The sequence below is a fragment of the Mauremys reevesii genome, linkage group 3, assembly GCF_016161935.1.
Source record: "Mauremys reevesii isolate NIE-2019 linkage group 3, ASM1616193v1, whole genome shotgun sequence".
Classification (NCBI taxonomy): domain Eukaryota; kingdom Metazoa; phylum Chordata; order Testudines; family Geoemydidae; genus Mauremys; species Mauremys reevesii.
In genome coordinates this window covers 193,466,529-193,486,182 of record NC_052625.1, presented here as the reverse complement: position 1 = coordinate 193,486,182, position 19,654 = coordinate 193,466,529, and the positions used below count along the sequence as shown (strand labels likewise).

The 19,654-nt window shown below is 45.9% G+C and overlaps 1 protein-coding gene across 2 annotated transcripts; it reads left to right on the top strand.

Annotated features, from left to right (window-relative positions):
* The first annotated feature begins 4,423 nt into the window (after positions 1-4,423).
* Positions 4,424-17,720, top strand: ANKRD66 (ankyrin repeat domain 66). Of its 2 annotated transcripts, XM_039528525.1 has the most exons (4): positions 4,424-4,563; positions 4,813-4,972; positions 9,270-9,498; positions 16,628-17,720. In XM_039528525.1, the coding sequence occupies exons 2-4, from the start codon at positions 4,834-4,836 to the stop codon at positions 16,806-16,808; spliced, it is 549 nt and encodes a 182-aa protein (XP_039384459.1). In that variant the 5' UTR covers positions 4,424-4,563; positions 4,813-4,833; the 3' UTR covers positions 16,809-17,720. The 2 variants fall into 2 exon arrangements, with proteins under 2 accessions (XP_039384459.1, XP_039384458.1); XM_039528524.1 differs by having other exon boundaries at positions 4,424-4,972.
* Positions 17,721-19,654: the final 1,934 nt, after the last annotated feature.

The following is a 19,654-nucleotide window of genomic DNA, read 5'->3' as shown; positions in this document are numbered from 1 at the left end:
AAGAGACGGCGAAAACAACTGAGTGAAGCTAAGAGCTCAAAGCCAATAACTTCATTTCTCAAACCACTGGAAAACACACCTTACCCCAAAAACAATGCTACTGATAATGAAAACTCCGCAACTGCAACAGGTGATATTTCAATGTCAATTCCTGAACATGAGGACAGTAGTCAAGAAGGAGATGTGCCAACAGTAACAGATGCAGCAGAAGATCCTGTGTACAATCAAGAAACTCAACAGCAATAGAAAGATGTAGATCTTACGCAGCAAGAGCAATTTGTGAGTATTACAGGTTTGACTGTGACTGACATTGGAATTATTGACAAGAGCAATGATGCCCAAATGCAATCTTTTCTTCAAATTAGTTGTTTTGAAATGCCAAGTAACATTCCACGAGATGCTGATAATCATGCTTTCCCTATTCGTCTGCTGACAAAACTCTTCCAAATGGTGAGACCTACACTAGAGACTGGTTATGCTGGAGTACGGAAATAATCTCTGTACTGTGCACCCTGCTTCATTTTGAACAAAAGTGTTGCAATTGCATCAGTTCTCTCTGATCAATCAGGATGGAGCATCAACAGAGGTTGGAGGAAGTTGAAAGACTCAATACCATCACACAAAGAAAACTATGTGGCTTGGAAATCAGCCAGTAGGGCAGTGTCCGATGAAAGTTCAGTTGAGAATTTACTCTTGACTGAACTCTCTTCAGAAACTAATAACTGGAAAAAACATCTTGAGCGCATCCTGAATGTCATCCTTTTTCTTTCTGAGCAGGGATTGGCTTTCTTTGATTCCAGTCAACGTACTGGTGATCATGCAAATGGAAACTTTCTAGGCATAGTTGATCTCCTCAGCAAATATGACTCACTTTTATCAGAGCATGTTAAACATGTTCAAGAATCACAAGAGAGTCAAAAGTGCATGCAAGTCCATTATCTCTCCACACGCATACAAAATGAGTTTATTGAACTATGTGTGTGACATCTGTACAAAAAACAAATCTTGATGAGATTCGAGATGCCAAGTGTTTTTCAATCATTGTTGATGCCACTCCAGATTGTTTTTACAAGGAACAGACTACAATGGTTATTCGATATGTTAAGATTGTAGACAGCTCAAAATTTTCAGCTGAAGAAGGGTTTATTTTGTTTGATAATTTCACGAGAAAAGCTGGAAAAGAAATTGCTGCCTGAGTACTAGCAATTCTAGAAGGTTTTAAGTTAGATTTTCAAGTTTGCATGGGTCAAGCTTATGACAATGGATCTAATATGGCTGGGATGTACAAAGGTGTACAAGCAGTTCTGCTTGAGCATAATTCAAACTGTATTTTCTCCAGCCGTGGAAACCACCCACTAAACCTTGTAGGTGTTGATTGTGCTGCATCATGCAAGGAGGCAATGACGTACTTTGGAACTGTTCAGCAAATGTACAGTCTCATCAGTAGCAGTCCACAAAGGTGGGAAATCAGAAGCAATAGCTTCCTGTCCAAAACTAGATGGATTGATGGTGTTCAACCAGTTGCACAGCATTTGAATTCGGTGAGAAAGGCTTTAAATGAACTTGAATCTCTCAATCTCACTGCACAGGCTCAAACTGAACTTCAGTCTATTCAGAAGCACATGTCCAATGATGTCACCCTTGTGGATGAAGTTACTTACGATGATCCACCAAACTAATCTGGTAATTGAAGCATGCAATGCTACACTTGATGTTGAGAGAGATAACACTGAAATTCTTATCAATGATATTCAACAGATTCATGAACAATGAGATGCAATCCTGACTGAGTCCAAATTAGTAGCACAGAATATTGACATTTCATCTGAGTTCTCCACCAATCGCAACTTACTTACTGAAACCAATGCTGAGCAGCATTATAGGTTAATGTCTTCCTTGTCATCATTGACTCTATTCAATCAGGTCTTACACGTCAATATGAGTCACTGCGACTAATTTGTACCCTTTTTGGGTTTCTTTGGCAGTTCAACAGACTGAGTAATGAAGATCTACTTTCTGCAGCTGAACAATTTCAGCAACAGTACAACAAAGAAATCTCAAAAGATCTCAGTGATGAGGTCATCTTCCTCAAACAAATATATTGCATGAACTTTATATTGGATTGCAAGCCAAAGGAATTGCTTCAGGAAATACTTGAACTTGGACTCTCTGGGGTGTTTCCCAATATCACAATTGCACTGCGTATTTTTGTCAGTTTGCCTGCTTGAGGTGGCTTGAGGTGAACGCACCTTCAATGTGTTGAAGCAGGTAAAGAACTATCACCGTTCAACTATGGGACAAGAGCATTTGAATGGGCTCGCCATGCTTAATATCAACTGTGACACTGCACGAAAGCTACATTTTTCTTCAATAATGAGTGCATTTGCACAGAAAAAGGCCAGAAAAGCATTTATAAAATAAAAAAAAATTCAAATTATGTCTCACTCTTTTTTTGGTGCCTTATTTTGTTTTTATGTGTCGTCATTTTTTATTTTTATGATGACTAGGGGCCTCCGAAGCTGGAAGTGGCCCGGGCCTCTCAGGACTTCTGAAAGGGCCTGCTGGTTAGCCCCTTCTGTCGGTTCCCTGACCGTGGAACCAATCCTTCTAAGGCTGTGGAGGAGTGCGTGTGCTCCCTCCCAGCAGTGGGGTGGTCCATGCACAACGGTGCTGAGTGAATTGGACATTTTGGCCAACAATTCTTTCCTGGGCTGATGTCAGAGATCCCCTGACAACTCATCTCCCAATTTTCAACTTACATCCCCCTGTTAACTCACACCCCAACTGCCTTGGTCTGTCCCACACTGACTGGTTTCCTCCCTACTGGCTTTGCTCTGTGAAGTGTGTGTGTGGAGGAGATGGGGGAGGCAGGGGCAGCTCTAGCCATTTTGCTGCCCCAAGCACGGTGGCACGCCACGGGGGGGCGCTCTGCCGGTCGCTCCACCAAAGTTGCGGGACCAGCGGACCCTCCACTGGCATGTCTGCAGGAGGTCCACCTGAGCCGCGGGACCAGCGGACCCTCCGCAGGCACATCTGCGGGAGGTCCACCGGAGCTGCCTGCCACCCTCCCAGCGACCGGCAGAGCGCCCCCCATGGCATGCCGCCCCAAGCAGACGCTTGGCGTGCTGGGGCCTGGAGCTGCCCCTGGGGGGAGGGCAGGGTTGATACACATTGTATCTGAACTGTCCAGCCTGTGTTCTTTCTGTGCCTGCCTGGACTAGCTGCCTCACTCAGCTCAACTGGCTCGTCTCCCTAGTGAGGCTTTGTGCCAGGAGGGGTGAACGGCACCCTTTGCATTACAGGAGATGATCCCTTTACCCCTTCTGCTTGTGCTATGCTTGTAGACCCTGTGCATCTATTATAGTAAAACCTGCATCAATCTCCCAAGTGTGGCTCCTCGCTTCCCTGTTTGGTAAGAGATTTACTTGGAAGAAGGGAGAGCTTTCCTTAGCAATGATCCTTCCAGCTGAATACATCACTGGAGGAAATACCCAGTGTTCCTAGAAGAGCTAGTTTTGTTTTCTGGGGATGCTCATAATTTGTCAGCAGAACAGCCACTTAAGTGATCTCCTAACACAGTGAGGGACCCAAAGTGGGATAACACACATTGCACAGGCCTCACACCCAGTTGGAGTCATAGGATAGTGCCTGTGCTGTGGACAGGGGCAGCTCTAGGATTTGCACCGCCCCAAGCAGGGCGGCACACCGCGGGGGGCGCTCTGGCGGTCGCCGGCCCCGCGGCTCCGGAGACCTCCTGCAGATGTGCCTGCAGAGGGTCTGCTGGTCCCGCGGCTCCGGTGGAGCATCCGCAAGCATGCCTGCAGATGCTCCACCGAAGTCGCGGGACCAGCGGCCCCTCCGCAGGCACGTCTGCGGGAGGTCCACCGGAGCCACGGGACCAGTGGCCCCTCTGCAGGCATGCCTGCGGGAGGTCCACCGGAGCCGCTTGCCGCCCTCCCGCGGGACGCCGCCCCAAGCGCGCGCTTGGCGCGCTGGGGTCTGGAGCCGGCCCTGGTTGTGGAATAGCCTCAAGGCTCCTGCACAAATGCAGAGCATGCCCCTGGGGGAGAACAGCATTATATTTTTTTATAAAGGTAATAATTGGAGATATACCAATCTCCTAGAACTGGAAGGGACCTTGAAAGGTCATCGAGTCCAGCCCCCTGCCTTCACTAGCAGGACCAATTTTTGCCCCAGATCCCTAAGTGGCCCCCCTCAAGGATTGAATTCACAACCCTGGGTTTAGCAGGCCAATGCAAGAAATGCCCAGAAAAACATGGGAAATATCTGAGCAGTAACGTCTTTTCTTTAAAAAAAAAAAACCAAACCCAAATCTGTATAATAAGCCTGTAGCTTTAACAAGGGAGGAGCCAGTTTCCATGGTAAATAAGTAACAACAGACTTGGAGGCCAGTGTGTGTCCTGAGCTGGCAGATCTTCAGCGACATCTTTGAGAAATACACTCTGGTTTTATCTGTGGTTTTCTTTATTTACTGAATTGCACTTTGTAACAGATTTCCCTGAACTCAGAGACTAAATACCTAGCAAACATCACCAGCAGACTGTAATCAGTGATTGGTTTAAGTTCAATTAACTGTGGATGTTAATTTTCTTCCTTTCTTTTTGTCTCTCTGCCTTTCTTGTTTTGGCCTTCGATAATAGCTTGCTACAGATGGTTAATGTCTGAATGTTCAGTGTGGACACTGCCTAATCCTTTCAAATTGTCTCTTGGGCGGAGGCTTTCTGAGCCCCAGTTACTGAAAACTGCTATAGAAAGCTTGTGCATGAAGTTGTTTTGTTGTTCTTGTACCAGGGGTTGTTAGAACGGTGCAACATGACAGAGCTTCATGAAGCTGTAGCTCTGGGCGATTACGATTTAGTGAATGAGCTTCTGAAAAAAGGGCTTTGTGATGTGAATTACAAAGATACGGACTGGAATGACAGGACACCACTACACTGGGCTGCTGCTAAAGGTAAGAGGGCCCTGTACTCAGTAGCCCATGTAGATCCTGACATTGAAGTTACAGAAGATAGTGCTGCTTTTTATTATACTACACTGTGCAGCATAGGTGCTGGAACTAGGGATGCTGCCGCACCCCCTGGCTTGAAGTAGTTTCCATCATATACAGGGTTTACAGTTTGGTTCAATGGCTCTCAGCACCCCCACTATACAAATTGTTCTAGCACCACAGCTGTGCAGGCTGTTAATGGGGTTATGCAGCATACCGATATTTACACTGAGAGATTCTGAGTCTTCTGTCCTTGCCCAAGCAGACAAAATATTGAATTAAAAGGGAATTTTGCCTGTAAAAGAACTTGTGGGATTGGACCCCAAGTGATCATTTCTTGTCTATATAAAGTTTGATTATTTTAAAGGGATAATGTGTAATTTTTACACACTGTGTACATATAAGGGCCCAGTTTCTTCCCTCACTTTGATTTCACACTGGAATAGCTGCATTGACTTGAGTGGAGTTATTCCTGATTTACACCTGTGTGAAAGGGGAATCAATGTGTAGACACAATGGGCATTTAGGAAAAGCAGATTGAGCACAGTAACTACACAGTGATTTAAAATCGTCCCACCTTTATTTTTAGTGTTGAATTTTTCAAATCAGCAGTGCAGGACTAGATCCTGCCTTCAGCTGACGTTTTGTGTTTTAGCATCAGGACTATTTATTGAGGCCCAACCAGGTACGACCCCTAGAAGGCAGTGGGTGGAACTGTGTGGATGTAACCAAGGACTTAATTTGAAAAGAAAATGGTTTGTATGGGGGTCACTGAGAGCTTAATTTAGCCTGCAGAATCTTTACAACAGGTGACAGTGCATGAGAAGGAAATAATCCAGCTTGACCCTCAGATCCCAGGTTGAATTTACAGGGCAATTAATGAGGGGGAAAACAACCATCTTTTTACTTGCATAGGAACTGAAATCACCAGACAGTATTGGTGACTTTTGTTGTTTCAGTCATTATTAATTCATTTTTCATTGCCACTGGACTTTCCCCTGAGATGTTCCCAGATGGAATGAAATGAAATACTACACATTCAGAACAAATAATTACTTTGTTACAGGGGCTATGGGCCTGATCTAAAGCCATTTGAAATCCAGGAAAAAGGCTTCCCTTGACTTCAGTGGCCCTTGGATCAGTGACCCTTATCCCTTTGCCCTTATAAAAGTTAGGAAGCTTGGGGAAGTGCCAACAAAGACTTATACAAGAGGGATACGATTAAACTTATATTAATTGGTGTGCACTAAAAATATACTGCACAAAAGCAGTGACGAGTTCGGGTTGCTCGAAGCACCCTTGATCCCAATTTATGTGATATCCCTTTGTAAGACATGTAATGAGTTTTATCTCTGTTGTTAACTCCCTAATTACCTGCCTAAGAGCCTTACACATGATGTGCAGAGAGTGCCAGCTGGCAGTGGCATATCAGTGCCGTCTCTAGTTTATGTAAGCGATGCCTACTTAGTGTGCCCCTCTGTTCCCCTCTAGTGGTGGCTAGACCGGCTGGAGACTGATGAGCCTGCTACATCCTGGGCTCAGAGAGCTGGATCTTTTAGCTCAGGCAGTTGAGCCTTATGTATTAAGATCCATAGGTCTGATCCCTGCTGATGATGACCCAACCTGGAGCATCAGCGTTACACTTACAGTCTAAGGGCCTGATCCTGCAAGTTGCTGAGCATCTCCTGCAGTTACCTAGTGCCCTCAACTCTCATTAGCTTCAGCAGGGATTAAGGGCACCCAGCACCTTGCTGCGGGTGCTCAGCACGCTGCAGGATTGGGACCTACGTTAGAATATGTGATTATATGAAACCCTAGGATTGGGGGTAGCTGAGGAGGTCATGTGATAAAAGGTTAAATGAAATCTATGAGTTTGGAAGGGTGGGGAACAAAGTGATATCTCACTGTGGCAGGTTAATGATAGTTGGGTATAAAAGGTTAAGTTATTGATATTGGGCCGGTTCTCAGCTAACGTAAACTGGCATAGCTCCATTGACTTCAATAGAGGTTCCGGTCCATTGTGTATTGTATTGTGTCACAATAGTATACAAAATGCTAACCCCCTGCAACCAGCACACACAATCTAAACACCCTACATCCAGCTCTTCAAAGCGTTAAACATCAATATAAAATTTCCCTCAATATTTTTCATTGACCTGGATGGACAGTTTCACATGCTGTGCAGCCCAGGGCTGTGCTTTGTATTCATGTCCGAACTCAGCCAGGTTTTCTCCCTCAGCATTTCAGGGAAAGAAATCATGTGTAAGCGTGGATGGAATACAAAAGCTGAGAACAAGCTGGAAGGACAGGTTTTTGCACAGAAAAATCTATGTCTTTCCAACTCCCACCCAAGCCTCCCTTCCTCCCTCCCCAAACTAAAAAAAATCTGTGAGTCAGATCCTGAGGTCTTTACTCTGTTCTTACTCAGCCTTCAGCCTGGCAAAACTCCCTTTGGAATCAATGGAATAACGAGTAAGGACCTATTTATTTCTATGCTAGAGCCATATTTGGTAGGCTTCACAGACTTGCACTTCTGTCCCCCATAACCTGTCTCCAATGTCTTTTTGCCTTCCTCATTGCCTTTCAGTGCCCTGTCTCCGCTCCATTTCTCTTTTTTTTCTCTTCCTCTCGCTTGTCTGTTTTTGTGTAGCATCTATCTGCACTGCTTTCTGGTCAGCCACTAGGGCACTCTAGGAATTGAGTGAAACTCTCTGCAGTTTCTTTCTTCCCATGATCACTGCTGGACAGGATATTGCTGAGAGATGTAGTTTTTCTGTTATTGACTAATGTCACCTGGGATGGATGAAGACTTGGTGAAATATAAAGAGTTAATGACTACAATACAGTGGTCTGTGGTTAAATATTCTGCAGATGAGCAGCGTCCCGACTGGGAGGCAAGTTAACATGGCACAGAGATGGTATATAAGGGCTATTGTGGGTGAATTTTGAACTTGGTGTTTTACTTATCTGTGCTACAGTGTTTGTTGTACTGGGCTGCTCAAAAATGTGCGTGTATTTCCAGGTAAGGCCATAGAACAAGGTAAGTCTCAAAGGTGTTTGTTTACACAGCAGAAATAAAAATGCATCAGCGAATCTCAGAGCTGAGATCAACTGACTCGGGCTCCCGGGGCTTGTGCTGTGGGGTTAGACAGAGCAGTGCAATTGGTTGGACTTCGGCTGGAGCAGGACTCCAAGACCGTCCCTCCTCGCTGGGTTCCAGAGCCCAGGCTCCAGCCTGATTCTCAATGTCTGCACAGCTATTTTTAGCCTCACAGCTGACCCAGGTCAGCCATGACTGTGCCATGGGTCATTTATCCCTGTGTAGAGATACCCTGAGACTCTTTGCTGAGGGTTTTTTTTTTTTTGCTGTGTAGCTGTACCCTGATTGGCTTATCCATCTCCCAGGCAGAGCCGGTTCCAGGCACCAGCGAACGAAGCAGGTGGTTGAGGCGGCCAATGGGAAGGGGTGGCACCTCTGGGTCTTTGGTGGCGGGTCCCTCGGTCTCTCTTGGACCAAAAGACCCACTGCCAAATTGCCACCAAGAAATGAAGTGGCGGCAGGGTTTTTTTCCCTTTCGCCGCTTGGGGCGGCAAAAAAGCCTGAGCCGGCTCTGCTCTCATGAGGTCTGGACAAAGAGACTGGGGATCTGGTTATTTTTAAAAAGGTATTAAAAAATTTAGATTTTAATGTTGCTTGTTGCTCCTAGTGATTTAAAAAAAAAATTCATGCCCTAAAAAGCAAATCACAAGAGTCAGATTTGCAAGTGCAGGAAACGCAGCAACGACCAATCCACAGCCATAAACCATGGCCACCCCAGCTGAAGCTCATACATGCATTCGGAATGGATGTCGTCCAACTGCTGAGATTTGAATTCCTGTAGCCCAGATGCTCGAGGACAAGCTCTGCCTAACTAGAGGGAGTATGTAATATACCGTATACCACATGTGTGAATATGAACCTCAGGACCATTGTCTGGATGGAAGGTCAGACCCAATCAGCTGATTGTGGCTATTTTCTGTCTACAGAGGTTATAAGACCTAAGACTAGTTCAGCTAGCAGAGCATCAGCACAAGTGGTAGAGGTTTGTGCATGTGGGAACCAGAGTTCCTAAGTATGCCCCGTTTAGCTGGTGACGTCACTGCCCTGCTTGTTGTCTGTGGACGCCAATTCTTTACACTGCCATATAGTTTATAGAACATCTTGATTATTGCACCTTTGAACCATTTTTTTTTCTCCCTGTGTTTTCTGCATATCTACAAGGGCAATCGGAGCTGATAAAGCTACTTGTGCAGCATGGCGCTCGCCTTTGCTTGAGAACTGACGTGGGTTGGACTCCAGCTCATTTTGCGGCTGAGTCAGGAAGACTAGGTGTGCTAAGGACTCTTCATTTTTTGCATGCCGCCATCGATGCAGCAGATCTCTATGGGGACACTCCGAGAAGGATTGCAGAAATCTACGGCCACAAAGACTGTGCGAAGTTCTTAGAAATGTAAGTAGTGACAGAATTCTGCAAACAGCCGCAGTAAATGAAGTGGAAGCCAGTGAAGGTGAAATTCACGCCTGTAGAGGGCCAGCGCAGTAGCCTATGCACGACTCACATTTCGAGCTAAACCCTGTGCAAGCCCTAGGGTTTAAGTGGCATATAAATGTGCTTAGGCCTTCTGCTGGGCTTCTGCACAGGGGTGAGCAAATGGAAAGACCTTTGTTGATTTCAGTGAATCCACTGAGCCAATTATCTTAAGTGGCTTGCTGCCCCTGAACAGCACATCATCATTTTCCATCTTTTCAAAGTATTTTGGCTATAGGTCCAGGGTTCCTAAAGAGTTAAGCACCCAGGAGCTCCCCTTAAGGTACATAAATAAGTGGCTTGAATTTTAAATGTTCTATGACTATTTAAGCTCTAAAATGAAGTGGCCAGATTTTCAAGAGAGAATAAACAGGAGCTTCTGGGTACTGAGCCCTTGTGAAAATCTGGCCGCTTCACAGTGGTGCTTACAGGGGAGCTGAGCTCTTCAGAAAACTATGGGTATGTCTCCACTGCAATAAAACACCCATGGCTGGCCTGTCTCAGCTGATGCGGGCTTGTGGGGCAATTAAATTGAAGTGTAGATCTCCAGTCTGGGATCCCAGGAGAGGGAGGGTCCCAAAGCCCGGTTTCCTGCCTGAGTCCAAATGTCTGCACTGCAATTTTATAGCCCCGCAGCCTGAGCCTGCATCAGCTGACACAGGCCAGCGGTGGGTCCTTTATTACAGTGTAGATGTATCCATAGTTCCCACTTCTAGGCTGATGAGCTACAGCTGTATCCTGGTTCTGTGATGGGAGAAATAGAAAGCAGCCTCACCAGCTTTCTTCAGTTGGTGCTGTCACTGCTACGCAGTTTTCTTGTGAGCGAATAGTAGGACTGTGAGGCTTTTATGTTTATTTTCCAAAACAAACTAGAATACTCTAGGCCGTCCAATTTACACAAACCAGTTCCTGCTTTCTGGGTCTAAACCCAAGAAATCCCAGCTGCTGCCTTGGAAGGTAGAAGGGAGAGTTAACTCGTGCGGAGCTGGCCAGAGAGTGACAATTTAATTCTGCGAAGACTTTTGAGATTTCAAAATTTCGTGTCTTTCCACATTTCCAATGAAAAAGCATTTTGTGGAAAATGTTCCAACCAGCTCTATTGTCTCATAGCTACCTCAAGCATTTACCATTGCATCCGTAAGGCTTCTCACTAGCAAGTCTTTGAATGCTGAATGGGTTGCTAGGCCTCTTTTCCTTCACTCTTCACAAACATTCATGCCACTGAGATTATGTTCCCACAGAAATTTGAGGGGGTTGGTTGTTCGTCATATGACTACCCAAAAGCGGGGTATTCGTGCATAAAGAGGACTATTTGTTATTTGCTCTTCACCATTTTTGGTTTTATTTTTTAAAAGCCTCAGACATCCATTGAGGAAGCTGAAAGAATTGTGTGACCTGGGTGACCAATTGCACAGCATGAACACTGAATAAGTAAAGTGAACAGCCCTTTGGCAGAACACTGTTCATCCAAACTAACTGGTTAATGCTTAGAAATCACAGTTACTCTGGTAGCAATCAGGATTGGTTCACAAATAATTTGCAAAAGAAGGGATAAATCAAATAAATTCTTTATTCAGGATAAAAAACAGTTCTACTTCTAATTGCAGGCAAAAAATAATATATTCAAGAAACATGTACACCACCACCACTGCACTAACTAACTATATGTAACTATGAAATTAGAGCACATATCCTTAATTTTTTCCTGCTTAATATTCAAACAAAAATGTACCCATTCAAATTTAGCCAGATCTGTCACGTCAGTATGCTATTATGTAAGTTTTCACCGTTTCTCACCTTTGGAATACAATTATTTACACTGTTAAAAGCTATCATTTAGAATTACACATGTAATTTCCACACTCAGCTGACCCAACAGGCTATTTGTATGTTTGCTATGTTGATCATATGTGTTTGCTTGTGGTGAAAATTAGTGTTGACTTCAATGGAGTTATGCCAATTTACACTAGCTGCTGGAAATGGGCCATGATTCTAACTGGAATCTGAACAAAACATTTTCTTTGGCTTTACTAGCTTAGTTAGATCTCAAAGATACAATACAACTGTACTTGGAATAGCTGATTTCACCCAAATTGTATCCTAGAATGAGATGAAGAGCCAGTGGCACCATTACTAAAGGGAGGATATGTCTCAGAGCACTGGTCTGTTCCAATAGTGCAGGTTCCATGTTGTGAAACTAGCTGCCAAACTTTCTGCTCGGATTTTCAGGTACACTAAGGGCCCTGTGACCGGGTGCTAAGCAGAAGACTGCTTAGCCAACCCTCTCTCACTCCAGCTCAAATTAAGAGAGATTAATTGGAGCTAGGGTGAAAAAGTGTGAAAAATTGGGATGAGGGTGGGGGGCATAATAGGAGCCTAGATAACAAAAAGACCCCAAAATCGGGACTGTCCCAATAAAATCAGGACATCTGGTCACCCTAATTGGAGCTGGGTAGACCACCTGCAGAGCCGGCTCCAGGCACCAGCGCAGCAAGCAGGTGCTTGGGGCGGCCAACGGAAAGGGGCGGCACGTCCGGCTCTTCGGCGGCAATTCGGCAGCGAGTCCCTCAGTCCCTCTAGGAGGGAAGGACCAGCCGCTGAATTGCCATGGAAGAATGAAGTGGCAGTGGTAGAGCTCCCGCCGAAGTGCTGCCAATCGCAGCTTCTTCTTTTTTTTTGCCGCTTGGGCAGGGGCGGCTCTAAGAATTTGGCCGCCCCAAGCAGGGCAGCACGCCGCAGGGGGTGCGCTGCTGGGCGCCGGTCCCGCGGCTCCGCGGGACCTCTTGCAGCTGGTCCACGGCTCCGGTGGAGCTTCCGCAGGCATGCCTGCGGGAGGTCCACCCGAGCCGCAGGGACCAACGGACCCTCCGCAGTCATGCCTGCGGGAGGTCCGCTGTCCCGCGGCTCCGGTGGAGCTTCCGCAGGCATGACTGCGGAAGGTCTGCCGGACCCGCCTGCCGCCCTGCCGGCAAAATGCCGCCCCATGCGTGCGCTTGGCGCACTGGGGTCTAGAGCCGGCCCTGCGCGTGGGGCGGCGAAAACGCTGAAGCTGGCCCTGACCACCTGTCCCTGATTGGGGAAGCTTGAACAGCTGCTGCCTCATCAGGATGGGGCTGGCTCAGAGACCCAGGGGAAGGAAGCCAGGGGGGAGCTGGAAAGAGGAAAGCTGCAGGAGAGGAAAGGCAGTGAGGGGAAGCAGAGAGAGATGCCCCCTCTCTCCTGCCGGTGGACTGCAAGAAGGAGACTAATTTGTATGGTGGAAAGGTGGTGGGAGCACAACCTATAAATAAAAGCACCAGGTGGGCACTGCACCAAAAGGTCTCTGTGTGACTTTCTCAGCCCAGCAGGGGCAGGAGCCAGGAGGGCCCTGCAGGGATGCTGCTACAAGCCCTTTCCACCCCAGAGTTGTGTAAAGGGGACTTAGTGTAAATGAAAGCCAGGCACTCCATATTTCATTCATATTTAATTACTGGAGTAAAAGTGTTAATAAACAACACCATTATTAATAGTCAAAGCACATTAACATGAGTTATGAAGCAAAGTAATATATCATGTAACACCCAGGAGCCTCCAGACAAATAAAACATGTTACAATGTCAAAAACTATTCTGAAACAAACTGTTTTTAAAAATAAAACCCTTTGGGCTAGATCATATGCTGGTGATTAAGGACAGACAATGGAGCTGACGAGTGCCAAGGCCTTCTCTGGTGATGTGTCATCCCCCCTCTCAAGCTGGAGTATGGGGTGACAACAGCAATTGTAGCTTCAGCTCCAGTTTTGTGAGACAGCCAGGCAGCTGACGCAGACCCTGGGCAGTTTTAATGCAGGTCCTTAGAACCCGCTACGTTTCACCGGTATGAGAGGCAGGCCTAGATTTTTGATTAAATACATATTTTAAAAGAGAAATTTACTTTCCAACTCACAGCCCATCAGTTTGTCCCCTGCTCCCTCTCTTGCTCGCAGGAACTACAGCGTTCTCTCCCTGACTCAGCCCTCTGGCCAGGTCACTAGTGGGGTTTCCCCTTCGGTTCCTGCTCTCCAGCCATCTCAGGCAGTCTTCTGCTTCACTGCCTCACAGTGCCACTCCCACAGTGGCTGGCAGGGGAACACGGGCCCACCCTCTACTCCGGATTCCAGCTCATTCCCTGAACCTTGCTGTCTTTCCCTAAGCTACTTCCATACCTCCTGGCCTTTCCCACTCCTTTGCGTTTGCCAGTCTCCCTCCTCCCGGGGAATAACTCAGCCCAAACACTCCTCCCTGCCCCCAAGGAGTGACTGCATTTTTGCCCTGCTGCCCCCTCTGCTTCCTGTTTTCTGGTCTTTTGTATCAGCCCCACCTGTCCCTTGCTGGTGAGCTTCTCTCTAGTTAGCTGCCTCCAGCCTAAAGCTCCCCTGTTTGCCGCCTAATTAGCTGACCTAACCCAGCTCTTGCAGGGCCAGTGTGGGGTCCATACCCCATCACAGAAGGACGTTATGCTTTTCACTTCTTGAATGGGGGGCTCCTGAAACTAGCTTACCTGTTTTGCATCTGCCAGGTGTGACTCCAGAGAGAGAGAGAAGAAGAAGAGGAGGGGAGAAATGATGAATGTGGCAAAAGCCACAGAAAATCCAATGCCACGGAAAAGAAAAACAAATTTGTCTCTGAGATCAAGTCTTTCATAGTGTTACTTTCTGAGAGACTGGGAACAGAATAATTACATTGCATTTTGTAGATGTCACAGAAGAAAGGGATGCTGATGACTAAGGATAAAAACATAAGCATGAGGCGCCACCAGGCTATCAGCTTGGAGATTTGCAGGTTTAGGTGGATGAAGAAAGGGAGCTGAAATCTGCAACTCTGACATGGTAAAAGACCTATAAACAGGCTGCCCAGAGGATGGGAGAGCTTAGAAATCAGCTGACAGCTGTGAATGCTCGTTATGCGTTGGTCCTAGGATAGACGCTAGCAGAGAATGCCATATAGAAAACCCTTAGCACTGCTGTGCACAAGAAGCAAAACCTGGAGATCCCCATAATGGTTAAGATCTTATCACCTGAATTCAGGCCTCTCTTTTTTGACAGCCACAATGAATTTAGCCAAAAGCCAACAACTGCCTCGCTTCTTAGAAACGCCAGGAAACTGACAGTGGATGGGGGGGAAATTACAGCTTTGGGAACATTACAACTCTTGCCTCCCATTGTACACAAGTTCTGTCCCAGAGGTCAAAGGTTTCCATGCAGCGCTGTGTTAGAATCTGGGCAACAGATGCGCTGCCCTTCTCTCTGTATGTCACGCATGCAAAACATGGCTTAATATGGATACGTAAATGGAATTGTTCCTGCTATAGTAGGCATGTAAATGTGAGGTGTATTCTGTTACTGAGGGGCCGTGTCACTCCCTGATATTTGCGTGTCACGTGGAGAGTCATGTACAGAGTTAAAAAGAATGTTTGTGTCAGAGGCCTGGGATATTTTCTGGAACAAAAAACCCACAATTTACATCAGTTTTGGTCTGCAGCAGAAATTCCCCATCTTGGGTTCTTTTACACCAATTTTACGCCAGTGCCAATGGCTAACCAAGGTGCAAGGAAGCTGAGAACCTGACTCCCTAGTGTGTTTCCATCTCATTTTCAGAGTGCTTAATGTTGAAGCCACAGTTGCTGTTCTATGAGACCCCTTCCTGGTCAAACTGTCTTGTGTCAACCCTGATGGGCCCTCATCCAGAATGGTGTCCGGAATCCACAGTATCTCTTGAAATCAACAGGAGTTGCAATCATCAGCAAATGCCAGGAGCTGGCCCTTATTATTCTCAATTTTTTGTTATGTATCTAGGTTTTGTCCATGGAAAATCATCAATCTTTTTCTTAAAGATGGATTAAAGGTTTAACCATCAGGTCTAAACTCTCAGGAAGTTAAAGGATACTTCCTGCAGGGTAGAGGTAGCCTTTCAGTAGCGACAGTTATTGTGATTACCAGGAAAATTATCTTGGATACAATAGCCTTACCTCCATTTTGAACATTACAACTATTGGCTGTCATTCTTGAAGAGGTACAGAAGTTTTGTCCCAGAAGAACCACTCTCTCTGCCATGTTTGCTACTGGATTCTGGTTGACATATGCACTACCCTGTGTCTGCATCCCATATGCAGAAAACACAGCTTTGAATAGTTAAACAAAATAAAATAAGTGGATATGTTTCTCTTCCTAATTATTCACCTGATTAATGAGGAATGTACATGGCAAGAGTATCTTCTTCATGAGTATCAGTTTCAGAGTAGCAGCCGTGTTAGTCTGTATCCGCAAAAAAAAACCAGAAGTACTTGTGGCACCTTAAAGACTAAATTTGTTAGTCTTTAAGGTGCCACAAGTACTCCTGTTTTTTTTTATGAGTATCAGTGTCATTCATGGATATTTGCACTTTCATCCAAAGAGCCATGCACAGAAATAAAATATTTTTTTAAATCGTCTTGTAGAAGGACAGATGTTCATGACAGTGCACTAAAGCTAAATGTAAGAAATGCCAGAGATCCTGCTAGCGTACTATGGTAATTTTTCTTTACATTTCTAGTTTAAAATTTGAACTTCTACAACACAGCTTTATTTTTTATAGCATCTTCCATGCAAACTAGAATGCTATTCAGAGCTGCATTAGTGAATAAAGCAGAACAATATATTTCTAAGAAGAAGTGGGCTTGAGTTGCCAAGTTCAGATCTGGATTTGGATGCAAAATTAAGTTTAGGGTTGTTATGGTTCCAGGTTTGGTTCAGACCACTTTAGAGACACCGCCATCTGCAAAGTGTAGATTGGGACTGAAACGTCTTCAGATTTTGTTGCTGTTCTGATCTGGTGGTTTGGTTCTGAACCATCTCTAGTTCTAAATAATAAGTGATAACAGAAAGAGGGGAAGTGAAGAGACTTAGGCTGGTTATTTTTAACTGAATTTTTGTGTATGACTGGTTTGCAATATTTTACTGTGTTTCGTTGAATGGAAAGTCCACAGCAGTCCTACAAGCGTAGTCTAACTGTGCAGTGTGCAATGGTTATGGCGAGGTTTTTTCTTTCTTCTGTAGAGCTGAGGTGGAGTGCAGGGACTACCGTTTGGTGGCAGGATTGAAAGGAATTCAATTGGACCAGACAGATGAAGACTGGGAACTCAAGAAAGAAGAGCTTGAGAAAAATACACCCTGTGCTCAAACGAAGTATACACGCTCTACTCAAAAGAAAAACAGCGGAAAGAATGTGAAACAATAGCGTCTTCAGAGTCCTTTGGACTAGGGAAAGTCATAGAGAGCTAGTCAAGACACTAACAGACCCCAGATACATCTGGAGTATGAAACATATAGTAAGTGTTTGTCTACATGGTGCTTTAGTCCACGTCAGAGGGGTAAATTGTAGTCTGCCCTAGCATGCTGCGTGCTAACTGGCTTGTGTGCGCCCTGCTGGCATGCACCGAAAGGTCTCTGGTGTGCATTACCGTAGCCCTGTTTCAGACAGGCCTATGTTAATGTGGGAACTTTCAGGATGCGCCATGAGGGTCCACGTAGGTCAGTTAGTGCATGACACACTAGTGGGGACTAAAATAGACACCCCTCTGGTGTGAATTAAAGAATTGTTTAGAGGAGACCTAAGAGGAAAAGCATACGGTCTGTGCGGTGGGTTGTACATATGGCCATTAATGGGAAGTGGCTAGAAGTAGTGGATCTATCTATTGCGACAAAGTCAATCCTGACAGACAGAGTGGTGGGGGGCAGATAGATCAGCCCTTGGGTGGTGAAGGTCCTGTTCCCTATGAGCTGAAAAAAGGTTACCTCAGGTTAAGGCCAGTTAAAGGCTGTCTGTGACCTTGCGACCCCTTCTGGGGAGAGTGAGGAGGGGAGAGATGAGAGACAGGCTGCAACGGGGTAGTGGCACCACCAGAAAGGAAAGGCTTGGTGGAAGGCCGTCTCTCCTCCCGATAGGGAAAGGAACTGAGTTAACAGCTGCTTGGGGGAAGGACTGGCAAGGAGGAGCCAGCATCACAGGGTAACACCAGGGAAAGGGGGCAGGGACACGTATTCCTGTTTGTGTTGTGAGTTTGGGGATTTTTTTTTTTGTTTTTGCTTAAGAGAACTTCTTGGGCCTACCCTGAGGCCTACCATGTAAATAAGGAAAAATAAAACCAGAGTGAAGGGAAAAACCCTCCAGAGTGAGACTGATTTACCCCAGGCCCTGCCACTGAGGCTGATGAGGTGAAGGAGGTACCCTGCAATCCTATCGATCTAATCTAATGATCTATCTAATCTATCCAATGATCTATCCTATCTATCTAGGCAAGAGGTTCCAAAATCTGGAGATTTCATGCAAATAGCTTAATACTATAATTCAGTGAATATGCATGATCACATTGACATAAATGACAGGAATGTGCCTCTCCTCCCCACGCTCTGCCTGGGGGTGTGTGGCGGGGAGTGGGGGGAGAACTAGATAGAGACTCCAAATGGTAGAAGCAGAAGCAGCCTTGGCAGAAGGGACAGCCGGCACCAGGCCATCCCTAAGTGTGCCCCTAAACCCAGAACTGTGTAGGGAAGACCCCGACCTTGAGGCATGAGGACCCAGGTGGTGCCTGATTCTGAGTAGGAGGATAATTCTCCATCCTGCCCTGGAGTTAGTCATAAGCGGCTACCACTGTGGGTAAGTTTGTTTCATCAAGCTGGATTTGTGTTCAATCTCATGGGTGGCTCTGGTCAAAGAAGTAACGATGTTAGGACACAGACGGAATGGAAGAGTGAATAATACAGAAAATAGTCTAGTTCCTTCAGGTAAATCAATGGTGTGGCCTCATCTGAAATACTGTGTGCGGTACTGATCTCCCCATCTGAAATAAGATATTGCAGAACTGATGGGGGTTTGGACATGATCAACAGGGATGATGGAGGGATTGGAAAATCTCTAACATGAAAGAGATTGTAAAGATTGGGATTGTTTACTCTAGAAAAGAGAGGAATAAGGTTGGGGGGACATGATAAAAGTATATAAAAAAATGGACATCAGGAGCTTCTGTTCTCCATGTCTCATAACACACGAACCAGGGGACAGTCAATTCAATTAAAAGGTGAGATATTCCAAACCAATCAAAGGAAATATTTTTCTACACATCACATCATTAAACTATGGAACTCATTCCCACAGGAAGTTGTTGAGGCCCAGAACTTAGCAAGACTCGGAAAGGGAGTGGCCATTTGTATGGGTATCAAGAATACGCAATGTGCTCATAGCTAATGATAATACCAATGTTGAGGCAGGGATATCAAACCTCATGCGTTAGCCAATCTCTAAATATTGGAGTGTGTTTGGACTCGAAGCTGGGAGTGTGATTTCCAGCTCGGAAAGAGATGTCCACACTAGCTCTCATCAAGCTAGCACACTAAAACAAGAGTGTAGCCACGACAGTGCGAGTGGCGGGACAGGCTGGCCACTACAGGGATGTGCCAGTGGTCTTGGATGGCTTGGTCAGGGCGGCTCGCCTGCTGCATTGCTGCAGCTACGTTCTATTTTTAGTGCACTAGCTTGTGAGAGCTGGCTCAGGTATGTCTCCTCCAGCTGGGAATCACACCCCCAGCTCCAAGTGTAGACATACCTTTGCCTCTCATGGGATCCCAGAGCCTGGGCGCCACCCTGAGCCAGAATGTCCACACAGCAGTTAATCAGCCCCATAGCCTGAGCCCTACGAGCCCAAGTCAGCTGACATGGGCCAGCTGTGGGTGTTCAATTTCAGTGTAGACATCCCCTCAGAGACTAGGGTGAGACCTAACGTGGAGGGCAGATTATCCCACATCTGTCAACTGCATGGTTCTTATGCCTTCTACTGAAGCTTCTTGTTCTGGCGTCTGTTGGAGGCAGGATACTGGAGCAGTCCTGAGCATGTATGGCAATTCCTACGTTCCTGAACAAGCACAATACTGAAGTTATAGTCAACTGCTAAATAGGAAGGCACTTGGAACCTTAAACTTAGCATCCGATCCTGCTGCCAATTATGTCCCTGGCAAAATTCCTCATTGACTTCAAAGGCAGCAGGATCTAGCTCAAAGAATTTTTCTTTGTTTTGAAAAGTTGCTGTT